We start from the raw sequence: 12,164 nt of genomic DNA, 5'->3' as shown, positions 1-12,164 counted from the left end.
TGGGAGAGCTCAGAACCCTGCAGGGATGCTGGATCCCTCTCCCCACGCATAGAGAACAGCAAGGAGGGAAGGGGCCTCAGGAATATGGCTGAAGGACGTCAGGGTAGCCTGTGGTGGCCCTCCCGAGCCCGCACAGGTGCTATGAGCCAGGAAAAGAGGGTGTAGAAATCTTGTAAAGGACGAAGTGTTTCCTAGTTTGGACAAATACAGCCCTGGGAGTCAGAAATCAAGTTGTAGAAAACAAAAGTATATATAAAGCTATATTTCACCCACCAGGACTGGACTTAGCTCACGACGTCATACTACTCATTGTCACAGGTCCACGGGACCCTGGGCTCTCTGAGGTCAGAGGCCAGAGGTAGGGTCCTTGGGGGGACAGTATCTGTGAGGAGGGGTGTCCCTTAGGCACCTCGGGGCCCCTGGGGGACGCAGAGAAGCGAAGGAGGCTTCTAGAGAGGAGGCGCTGGGGCCACTGGGTCCCAACGCCATTTCCTGGGCACCATCATGGAGCGGGGGGGGGGGAGGGGAGCGTGGCACTGCCCGTTGGGGAGGGGGCCACGACCCCTAACCTCACCTGGCGTCTTGGACTCCAGCTAAGAGGTTGGAGCTGTAACCTTAAAAATAAAGCTGCCACTGGGGCGCCTGGGTGGCTCAGTTGGTTAAGCGACTGCCTTCGGCTCAGGTCATGATCCTGGAGTCTCGGGATCGAGTCCCGCATCGGGCTCCCTGCTCAGCAGGGGGTCTGCTTCTCCCTCTGCCCTCTTCCCTCTCGCGCTCTCTCTCTCTCATTCTCTCTCTCTCAAATAAATAAAATCTTTAAAAAAAAAAATAAATAAAACTGCCACTTATCTTACCGGCAAAAGACGGGTTAATTCGGGAAGAGCAGAGAATTGCAAGACCAAAGAAGCAAGCTAGGCAAAACTAGAGGCACCGCCACGAAAGGGAGAACCGGCTCCTTTATAGAGGAAAGGGGGACTTTGGGAAGGCTGTTGTAAACGCAAAGTCTATTGGAGGAAAGTGGGAGTAGGGAGTATGGTGGCTTCTCATTGGCTGAGTTCTGAGTGTCTCTCATTGGCTGGGCTGTTGCCAGGGCAGGAGGAAAGCCTTTCCTCTCCCTGCCAGATAGTGAAGTGGTAGCCACTGCAAGGTCCACCTCTTCCTATTGGGTCTGCAATTGATGAGGAGTGGTGGAGCCTGACAGCTCCCCCAGCTGAACCTCCCAACTCCGTTTTAGTGAGGCTTCCCTTTATTAATTTTCAAAACCCAAGCCTCCTTTTGGAGGGGGGGCAGGAGAGAGCTGGACTGGGCCAGAAAGGGAGTTGGGGCCCTCCTTATCTTGCCCTCTACCCACCCTGAGGTTCCCCAAGTCTTCCCCATTTGGCTCCAATCCCCACCAGCCCTTCTTGCTTCTAGCAGCCCTCAGACCCTGCCAACGTCCACACAAGGAGGTGCAGAAGGAAGAAGCCCGCACATGAGAGGCACCCGGGGAGGGGGGTGGGCGGGGAAGGTTTATTATAAGAACTGTACAAAGGAGCCTGCCTGTCAGCCTGGCTTGGGTCTGTTCCCACCCAGACAGAGTGGGAATGGGTGTGGGTGTGCAGGGGAGGGGGCCATAGGCAGGGGAGGCTCTGCAGTCTGTATGAAGTCCAGTGGTGAGTATCCAGTCCAACAGATGCGGAGGCTCTTGGGGCCACCCCAGTTTGGGGCCCCAGTTTGAGGGAAGGGCAGGGGGCAGGGTGCCGGTCAGGGAGGAGGCTGCCCTCTCTAGGGCGCATCTTCTGAAGCAAGAGACAGACGGTTGCAGGAAGGTAGAAGGAGTAGGGCCTCCTTTCCACGGAGGACACAGGCAAGAGACGGGGAGTGGGGCTGGGGCAATGGGTGTGATGAACGGAATAGGAAGAAGGGACAATGGGTGGCAAGGAGGCCAGAGAGTAGGGCAGACAGAAAGGAAGGCTCCAGCCTGTGGGCACACGCGCACACACCCACACACACCCACACCCACACACCCACGTTGTTTTGGAGGTTTCGCTGCTTCCTGAGTTTTAATCAAACTGTTCACAAGAAACAAGAGAGAGAAGAGGAACTAAGGGCAACGGGGACTCAACGTGCAAGCCTTACCAGACACGTTCACACTCATCCACACAGCACAGGCACACCTGCCTAGGACACACACACACACACACCAGACTACAGGGGCACACTGACACAATACGCACACACACAGGCGGGACACAGTGCTTCGTGGGCTTGAGCACACACACAGCTGTACACACAGGCGTGAAGCAGACACAAGGCACACGCGCAAGTGAGTAAATCCAGTGACGCCTGAGCAGGTGTCTCACTGCCCCCTCTGGGCTCGGCCTCCGTCCGTTCTCTGAGCGACAGAAGAGGCCTGGCACAGCCATGCCCAGACCAGTGGTACCAACAAAGATGCTGCCTGGCGTGCTAGGCAGCAGGAAGTTGGAAGGTTGGGCCGGAGCCAGGTGAGCTGTGCACGTCCCAGGGTTGAAATGTCTAACATGGGCTCGGCGACAACACTCTTGGGACCACTTTGAGGAGGGGGAGAGAAGGATGAGGAGGGAGGAAGAGATGGGTGTGGTGGGGGATGAGGCTGGGTGAGGCTACAGAGAGCCCTGTGGTGCTGATCGGGGAGGGAGGGAACAGAAATCTACCTCCTGAGCTCCAGGGTCCCTGCCCCCGCCCCAGGTCTGGGCGCTCTGGCCAAAGAAGCCTCCCGTGCAGTGATGCGGCTGGCGGGACCCCACCTCTATCAACCCGCCATGCTTCCTAGAAGAAGACGGTTCTTGAGTGGACTCCTCCCTCCAGCTCTTCCCCCAGGGGCCAGCCAGGGAGCCAGGGGCTGCACAATGGACAAAGCGGGATGTGGTTTCAGGGGCCACAAGCCCCGCCAGATGCATCAGGATCCAGTGGCCAATCGGACTCGGGGAGCCACTTGTGGACCAGTGACGTTTCTCTTCTCCAGGAAATTCGTGAGCTGGCAGGACGAAGCTGTATCCCAGTCAGGGGAGGCTTGGCAGGCCCTGGGTCAGGTGTCCGCTCTCACTGAGTTAAGACATCTTTATCCGGGAGAGGCCTGGGGGGGCCTGTAGCCCTTAAGACTCTGGTGGCAAGACGACAGCTCATCCCTCCACTGTAGGCTGGCTCCTCCCCCGCGTGGGGGGCAGAGATCTCTGGTGTTCCAACCTCCCCCAAGAGGAGAGGCCCGTGAGGGGGTGAGAGCAACTTGAAGTGAGAAACCAGGGAGGCAGGGGGGAGGTGGGGGGAGCCTCAGGCCCAGGGTGGAGCCTCCGAGGGCAATTCCCATTTTCCATGGCCTGGGTGTCAGCCCCAGCGTGGCCACAACCTGTCCCTGACAGGGAGCCGGTCAGCGGTAGACTCAAAGCCTGCTCCCTCAGCAAGCAGGCACCATGAGTGAGTTTTGGGGGGCCGTGCCAGGCTCAGCTGGCTACCTCGCTGCTGCTACTAGACAAGAGACTCTTTGACCCCCGGGCGCGCTGTCTGCCCCAGGGGTGGGGAGGGAGGGAGGGCAGCATCCGAGGGGCTCATGGGCGTGAGCCCAATGGCAGGTCCGGTGTCCCCTGTCCAGCCCCTTTCCTCACCCGTGCTCGGCACGCCGCTGTTCCCATTCCCATGGCCGTACATCTTCCTCATGGTGGTGGCGATCAGGCCCTCCTTCTCCGGGCCACTGTCCCCACTACCGTCCTGGCTGTGACGGTACATGTAGGACGCCTGCTTCACCGTGCGCTGGAGCAGGTGCTGGCGATAGGCCCTCTGGATCTTGATGGCACACACCTCCTCGTGCTTCCTCTTGAGGGTGGTGGTGATGGGCTCGTAGGAGACCTTGGAGGGGTTGGCGGCCATGAACTTCTCCTCCATGGTCTCCTTGAGAGCGTCCATTTCCCCAGAGTCGCCCAGGACCTCCTTGGTGAGGGCAAAGAGGATGTCCAGGCAGTGGATTTTGTCCCCCGGCACCATGGGCAGGTCCAGCGTGATGAGCTTGATCTTGTTGGGCTTGGCGATCCTCAGCGGCTCCTGCAGGGTGTCCACGAAGTCTGAGAGGCGGCTGTAGGCAATGAACTGCGTGGCGTCGGGGTCGAACTTCTCCCATGTCTCGTAGAACATCTCGAAGTCGTCCTCGCCGAGGGGCTCGCTGCTCTCCTCGGTGGCCACATTGAAGTTCTCCAGGATGATGGCGATGTACATGTTGACCACGATGAGGAAGGAGATGATGATGTAGCTGCAGAAGAAGCAGATGCCGATGGAGGGGTTGCCACAGTCACCCCTGATGCTGGTGCCCGGGTTCTCGAGTGTCGGGTCACAGTCGGGGGGCCCGCTGTTGAGGATCGGGTTGAGGAGCCCGTCCCAGCCAGCTGACGTGGTGATCTCGAAGAGGCAGATGATGCTATTGCCAAAAGTCTCAAAGTTGAACATGTCATCGATGCCCGACTCCTTCTTGACGTAGGCAAAGTTGGACATGCCAAAGATGGAGTAGATAAACATGACCAGGAAGAGGAGGAGGCCGATGTTGAAGAGGGCCGGCAGGGACATCATGAGGGCAAAGAGCAGAGTCCGGATGCCCTTGGCCCCACGGATCAGCCGCAGGACACGCCCGATCCGGGCCAGGCGGATCACTCGGAACAGTGTGGGAGACACGAAGTATTTCTGGATCAGATCGGAGAGCGCGAGGCCTGCAGGGAGCAAGTGTGAGGAGCACTGTCCTTGGGGTAGGAGGCGGGATCAGGGAGCGGGGGGTGAGGCGCATGCAGGGCTCAAGGGGGCCTGGCCTGGTATGCTCCTCCCCAGAAGCGAGCAAGAGAAGCACAGTCCAAATGGCCTGACCCATGAGGCTGGGCTCCCCCAGGGTCCTGGGGCCAGGGGCTCTGCTCTGCCCTGGCACAGCCGGAAGGAGGTGAGATGTGCCCAAGCTGATGGGGTTCAGGGTAAGCGACCCCCAAGGCTGTTTGTAGATGCCCCAGATGAGACAGAGAGGGAGGACAGCTGTGTGTGTGACTCGGAGCGCGACTTGTTTGTGACTCAGTTTCCTCATCTGTAAAGCAGAGGTGGTAACAGTGCCTACCTCCTGGGATAGCACAGTGTCAGGCAAATAGTAAATGGTCAGTAAATGGTGGTTAGTTGCTATCATGATTACACACGTCTGTGCACTTCTGTGTGTATGGAGACTGGAACCATTTTCTGTCTTCCACTGGGCTCACGGGCACCCAAGTGTGCATCTACTGGTTTCTAGAAGTGTATTCGTGGGTGTGCAGGTGACAGACTGCCTGTGAGTCCGGCCCATGTGCCTTTTGTGCATTAAGTGTGATGTGCATAGGCAGCCCATGTGTCCGTGTACATGCATGTGTGAGCTTTCCACGTGCAAGAGCAGGTGCGTGAACGCAAGGACGGGAGCGGTAGGCCTCCCTGAGTGAGTCTGCCCGGCCCGGCCCCGCTCACCCACGATGGACAGGATGACGACCACGAAGTCGAAGATGTTCCAGCCGACGGTGAAGTAATACTGGCGCAGGGCGAGCATCTTGAGCACGCACTCGCCGGTGAAGATGATGATGAAGACCATATTGATGTTGTACAGGATGTCCACTTTGAGTTGACTCTGGTCGTCCGTCTCCACCATCATGGTGACCATGTTGAGGCAGATCAGGATCATGATCGTGATGTCGAATGCCTGCTTGGTCACGCAGTCGTACACCATGCCCTGGATCTTGTTCTGCAGCGTGGGAGGGGTGCGGGGGTGCAGGTGGGTGGATTTTGGGGGGGCAGTGGTCAGGACCCACACAGGATGTGGACAGGCAGGAGACACAGGATGACACAACAGCATGAGAGAGAGACAGAGACGGGGGGGAGGAGGTGTTAGGGCTTGTGGTAGAGTCGGCCACGGCAGGGAGGGGAGACCCATCCGGACAAGCCATGCTGGGGGGTCCGTGGGCTTCCTCCTCACTCTAGGACGCTTCCTCCTCTCAAGGTCCCCCGGCAACCTCTCATCCTTCTCCCGAAGTCATTGCTCACTGGGGAGGGTGTCTGGACATCCTCTTCCTCCCGCTTCCAGGGGCCCTTGCCCCAGAGGCCACCCGCTGAAGGGGTGGGCTGACACTGGGGGCGAACCAGCGACTGGGGTTTATCAGGTTGCTGCTGCCCCCCCACGCAGTGCCTCAGTGCGGTTACAAAGAAGCAAGCTGTCCAGCATGGGGACCCAGCCTCACGCCAGGGACACCACCTGGTGGGCGGAGGACAGCCTGCATTTTGCCCCCATGGGCCCCCTTGGGCAGAAGGTTCATCCAGGCTGCAGGAGGACGGGCTCAGAGGGCCGGTACCTGGGGCCGGGGAATTGGCTTCTGAGGCTTCTTGGAACCAAGCTTCTTCATGGCATTGTAGTATTTCTTCTGTTCCTCCGTCATGAAGATGTCTTTCCCTCCGAAGTATAGTAGGATGGTGTCTGTAAGGCCAGAGGCCCCTCTTCTCGGCCTCCAGGGCCTCCCCACCTCAGGCCCCACCCTTAAAGCAGCCCGCACCCCAGCAGGGGACCCGGAGGGGCCAGTGATGGGGGCTGAGGGAGGGAGGAAGGGGATGGGGGTCTGCGGGGTCCAGAGAAAGGAGGGAGGGGTGCGGGGTGACAGAGTCTGGAAGAGGACCAGCACCGGCTCATAGCCTGTTTGGGGCCAGACACTTGCCATCGTATCTCGATGGGTCCTCTGAATGACCCAGCTGGGTAGGGAGCATCAGCCTTGTTTCTTAACAAGGTAACCAAGGGTCACAGAGGCCTAGTCCCTCTCTCACGGTCGCCGGGGAGGGTCTGAACCCGGGCTTGCTGCCTCAGTCACGCCACCAGCCACAGCACAGTAGCTGCTGAGGCAGCACGTGGGACTATCCCAAGGGACGGGTGAGCGAAGGAGGGAGGATGGAGCCCAGGGAAGGTGGGTGGATACTCATCTTCTTCTTCTGCTGGTTGAAGTTGTCGATGATGACGCCGATAAAGAGGTTGAGGGTGAAGAAGGACCCAAAGATGATGAAGATGACAAAATAGAGGTACATGTAGATGTTCACCTCATACTGGGGCTGTTCTTCCTTCTGCAGAGGCCACAGGACAGGACAGGCTGGGACGGGGTGGGATGGGGAGGTTGGGGGGGGCGTGTTGGCTGCCCCCTGCTTCCCATCTCACTGTGGGCAAGGAGGGCCTGGGGCCCAGAGGTGGGCCCTTCCACCCCCAGGCTGCCGAGTCTGGGGGCTTCTGAGGAGGTGGCATGGGGCCGGGGATGGGCAGAATTGCCACTGTGTCTCTGGTTGCGTCCTCTCCCCGGGCTCACTCACCGGCCACGTCTCGGTGAGGTCCACTCACCTCCCGGGAGTCCACGGCCGCATACATGATGTCCATCCAGCCCTTGAAGGTGGCCTGGGAGAGTGTGGTTGGGTGTGAGGAGAGGGGCTGTTTGCCGTTTCCACCATCCATGAGTCTCCCTCCTCACCCCAGCCTGGGCCTCCCCAGGGCCCCACGGGGCAGGCGTCACACAGAGACCAGAGAGGTCTAGATACTACCTAGCACTGGGAGCAGGTGGGGGCCTCCTAACAAGGAGTAAGGGTGGGTCCAGGTACAACACGAATCTGGGAGTGCTCCCAGTTTTGTGCGAGGGCAGCAGGTCACACTTACCACCTGCAGGAGGGAGAGGTAGCCTAGACCCACGTTGTCATAGTTGACTTTGACGTTGAGCCAGCGGACCTGGCCTGTGTGCATCAGGTTCTCACACTCGGACTTGTTGTTGACCTCGGAGATGTCAAACCTCTCAGAGGTGGTGGTATTGACGCAGTAGTAGAACTTGCCGGCGAACAGGTTGACACCCATGATGCTGAAGATGAGCCAGAAGATGAGGCAGACAAGCAGCACATTCATGATGGAGGGGATGGCTCCCAAGAGGGCATTCACTACCACCTGGGGGGCGGGGGGGAGGGGTCATTCCCAGGTCTTTACCCAGGCCCCTTTGGGACAGGGCTCCCCACCTACACTAACCAGGGCACCAGACAAGGCTGGGCATTGTTATTCAGGGAAGGCTTCCTGGAGGAGGGTCACTCTGAGCCAGGCCTGGGGGAGAAGTCTGCTGGGCTCTAGGTTGGGGGGTGGGGGTGGGGAAGTGAGGAGTAGGGTTGGGGGTGCTGCTGGCCTATGGTTGAAGAGAGCTCTCTGCTTGGCTGGAGCCATCAGCCCAGAGTCGGGGCACTAGGCTTCTCTGGAAGCAGCTTGGCCACGGGTCACTAGGCAGGAGACAAACACTCCTACCTCGGCCCCCATAGGAAACTCAGCCCCTGTGACCCGGCCCCCTCCTCATCTGCTCCCAGTATTAGAGACACAGAGACCGAAAAGAAGCCATCGTGGGTCTTCAAAGCGGCAGGACCCTGTGCCCCACTCCCCAGCCCTGGCTGCACAGGCCAGCTTCACTCTGTCAGGCTGGGCCAAATCTGAGAATTGTGCTTTTTCAAGGAGATGCTGTTTCATGACCTCCAGACAGAGTGGGTGGCACAGACCTGGTAAGGCCCGGGGTAGCTCTATTCTTGGCTGGGGCACCAACCAGCTGCATGGGCAGGTCATTTCCCCTCGGGGAGGAGGGGTCCCTGGTTCTGGAGGCAGGAAGACCCAGCATTGGCTGGCCCCTTGCATGAACAGGAGGGAGCCCCTCCAGCTGAGTGCCCTGTTGGCTTGTGACCAGCTGTCCCTCCAAGTGGGTCTTGTTCCCAACAGACCTCTCTTGGCTGGGGAGGTCCCAATTGTCTCAGCCAAAGCTTCTATTATTTACCGTCACTTCTGTTCTCAAGGGCCTGAGGGAAGGGTGGGCAGGCTCAGAGGCCAGGCACAGGACCCGCCGGCTCACCCAGGTCTCAGAGCCCTGGCGGCCCTGGTGTGAGGCTGGGGAGGAATGCCTATACACCCATCGACCTGCCTCCCTTCCTCCCTCCCTACCCCTGTGCCCTCACAGCTCCCCCCTGGGAGCTGATGCAGCCTCTGCTGTCCCCCAGCGGTGGCAGGGAGAGCTCCGGAGGGGCTGAGGGCCGGAAGGGGCCCTTGGGTGGTGTGGGAGGATGTCTGGGGGCCCTCAGATCTTGCCTTCAGCGGGGCCCAGAGTCTGAGGCCTCTCCTCCCCCCTGTGGTGGCTGGAGTACAGACCTGCGCCCCCTGCACCTTGCTCTGCGGAGGCTGCTCCCCCAATCCCTAGCCCTCCTCAGAGCCCGCCCTCGGCACCCACCCTCATGCCCTCAAATCGGGACAGCGCCCTCAGGGGACGCAGGGCCCGCAGCGTCCGCAGGGATTTGATGGGACCCAGCTCCGAGTAGCCCAGCCAGTTGGCCACCAGACTGATGATGGAGACCTGCAGAGGGAGGGTGGGCTGGTCAGGGCAGGAAGGGCCTCAAGGCCAGGGCTTTCTAAGCCCCTCGGCCTCAGGGCCACCTCTGGATCTGGCTCACATCCCCCGGGGCAGACTCACATCCACAATGAGGAAATCGAGCCAGCACCAGGCATTGGTGAAGTACACCTTGAAGCCGTAGGCCACCCACTTGAGCAGCATCTCCAGGATGAAGATGTAGGTGAAGACCTTGTCCGCGTACTCCAGGATGGTGCGGATGACTCGCCGCTGCTCGATGTAGATGTCCTCGAAGGCCTGGGGATGCCAGCATGGCCGGGGGTGGCCGGGGCCCGGGAGGCCGGGGCAGCAACCACGTCCCCCACCCTGCCTGCTGCTGGGGCTTCCCAGGGGTCTGGCACTGGGTCCAGGCCAGGGGCAGGCTGTTGGCTTCTCCCAGACTCCCCAGGGCCCACGGGTGCCAGACCCCTGGGGAGAAACCCCTCAGCAGCCCTTCCCCAGGGGTGACAGTCATCTGCTTGGGGGCCAGCACCATGACACATCTTCAACCCTGACCGCCCCCACCCAAGCAACTCAACATTCCCAGGGCCTTCCCACTTCTGCCCTGGCTGGCACCTATCACTGGGGGTGCACACAGAGTGGGACCCCGCCTGTCGCTTTAAGAAAATGAACATTTTCTACATCATATCCTGCAACCACAAGTGAGTCCATTTAGGATTCTCTGGGGTCCAGACTGCCCGGGCCTTGTCCCTCCCATGATGTGGGAAGGAGGGAGCCTGGGAGGGCCTCCTTTGGGCCTGGCACCTGCCTCTGCCCACGCCCGTCCCCCAGGGCGGTGCTTACCAAGGCTCCGCTGCTAAGCAGGATCATGAACACGATGAAGGTCTCGAACCAGTTGTGCTCGACAATCTTGAAGCAGGCCCTGCGGAGTGTCCACCACATCTTCCCACGGCCCTGGGAGATGTCCACGTAGAGGATAGGGCAGCGTTGCACGCAGGCTGGGGGAGGGAAGGGGCAAGGGCACCACATCACAGGACTGGGGGCTGCCTCAGGACGTGCAGCCAGCGTGTGCCCACCGCCTTCCCGGGGATCGGCTGATCCCATCCTCCCCACCTCTCCCTGATGGCCTTCATGCTGCCCAGCCCACGCCCTGGGGGCAACGGTGTGTCCGCACGGCTCTCTCCTGAAGGGCTGGGCTGGCCCCTCTCTGCAGATGAAGCCAAGGAGGGTAACGGTCTTAGAGCAGCCGTTCCCAAGCACTGGCCGTCCCCGAGCACGGGGTCACACTCAGGGCCCTGTGGGGATCCCGCACGGCAGTCCTCAGGGGCGGGTGTGCACCCACCGCACACGCTTGAGGCTCAGGGGGTCAGGGGCTGGGAGGCATCCGGGCTCTGGCGCCCCTCCCTGGGGCTGTATCTCCCCCAGGCTGTGTCAGGGCAGGGCAGCATGTTGGTGCGGGGTGGGGGGGGGGGGACGGGAAGTTCTGCATGCTTTCGGTGATGCACATGATCCTGAGATGTCCTCGAGGAGGCACTTGGCTGGGGCTGGGTCAGGGCTCTTGCGCCCCAAAGGCCCTGGCCTGGTCTGTCCCTTCCAGGGGCTGCTGGGCTGGGGGAGGCACCAGGCGAGGTGGTGGGGGTACACGCACATGGGCTCGCCCTCACCCTCCGTAAAGCACTCCTCAGGCTGCTCCCCATCGGGGTTCTCTTCAGCCTGCTCCTCGGGGTCCTCCTCGGGGGGCTTATAGTCGGCGGTACTGCAGACGGAGGAGTTCCCATCGAGGCGCTGCGGTGGCTTCTGCAGGGGACCGCGGGGTCACGTGAGCCCTGGGTCCTCCCACCAGGTGAACCAGCAGAGGGCAGGATGGGAGACCAGATGGGAGAGGAGAAGGAGGGGGTGGAGCTGACCTACTCGTTCATTCATCATTCATTCATTCCCTGGGCCCCGGATTATGGACCCAGCACTGTGGCCTCTGCAGGAGAACCACAGTGACCAAGGCAGCTATGGTTCTGCCCTCGCGGGGCTTCGATTTGGAGCAGGGCAGGCCGAGGCCTGGGAAGGGATGTGAGGACACAAGGAGGCAGGTGAGGGCCTCAGGTGAGGGAGGAGGCTGGGCGTGGCTCAGCTGGGCTGGGGGCCCTGGGAAGCGTGCACGGGGTGGGGGCAGCGGAGGAATAAGAGGCCTGAAGGGACTTTTGAGGGAGCATGAAAGGGGTCAGAATGGAGCCAGGGCTGCCATAGCCCACAGGGAATGGTGTGCAGTGTCAAGTTCTGAGCCTTCCCATGCCCAGGGGCTGCTGGGCTGAGGAGCCCAGAAGGAATGGAAAACTTTCCCCTGCAGAAGCTCCAGCCTGGGGCCAAGGAAACCCGATGGGAGTGGGGCAGGGTGGGTAGGCTGGGGCTCTGGCCTGGCCAGGCCTCCCCCACCTCAGCTGGTGCTGTCCCAAGCCAGGTTCCTGGCCCTAGCCCCCCTCCTCAAGGGGACCCCTTCGTGGCTGGAGTTGAGGTCCCTGAAGGGGAAGATGAAGAGGACAGCTTGGGGGGCAGCCTCTGGATCCAGAATGGTCACCAGAAAATTACGGAGGTCCCCTTGTGCCCAGCTGACAGAAAGGGAAACCGAGGCAGGCATTAGGTCAGCCAGGGCACCCACTAAGCCACTTGCCCTGCCTGTGTGTCCCAACTCCCACAGTCCCCCTTGGAGCCTTGTTTGCCCCCCTGAGAGTCCCCAGAGCCTTGGCCCTGGGTGCTCTCCAGCCCTCCCCCACCTCTGCTCCTCACACCGAG

At 60.7% G+C, this 12,164-nt stretch overlaps 1 protein-coding gene across 1 annotated transcript in view; it reads right to left on the bottom strand.

Annotated features, from left to right (window-relative positions):
- Positions 1-1,472: 1,472 nt before the first annotated feature.
- SCN4A (sodium voltage-gated channel alpha subunit 4) overlaps positions 1,473-12,164 on the bottom strand; it is a 43,055-nt gene continuing 32,363 nt past the window's right edge. Inside the window, exons 16-25 of the mRNA XM_081804718.1 lie at positions 11,045-11,177; positions 10,224-10,378; positions 9,504-9,677; positions 9,264-9,386; positions 7,679-7,957; positions 7,370-7,423; positions 6,964-7,101; positions 6,348-6,452; positions 5,473-5,743; positions 1,473-4,709 (exon numbers count right to left, since the gene is read on the bottom strand). Coding sequence (XP_081660844.1) covers positions 3,484-4,709; positions 5,473-5,743; positions 6,348-6,452; positions 6,964-7,101; positions 7,370-7,423; positions 7,679-7,957; positions 9,264-9,386; positions 9,504-9,677; positions 10,224-10,378; positions 11,045-11,177 — 2,658 coding nt within the window. The 3' untranslated portion in view covers positions 1,473-3,483. The remainder of the gene's footprint in view (positions 4,710-5,472; positions 5,744-6,347; positions 6,453-6,963; positions 7,102-7,369; positions 7,424-7,678; positions 7,958-9,263; positions 9,387-9,503; positions 9,678-10,223; positions 10,379-11,044; positions 11,178-12,164) is intronic.

The sequence above is a fragment of the Leptonychotes weddellii genome, chromosome 15 (assembly GCF_054177405.1).
Source record: "Leptonychotes weddellii isolate Sample4059 chromosome 15, ASM5417740v2, whole genome shotgun sequence".
NCBI lineage: Eukaryota > Metazoa > Chordata > Mammalia > Carnivora > Phocidae > Leptonychotes > Leptonychotes weddellii.
This window is presented reverse-complemented; position numbering and strand designations above follow the sequence as displayed.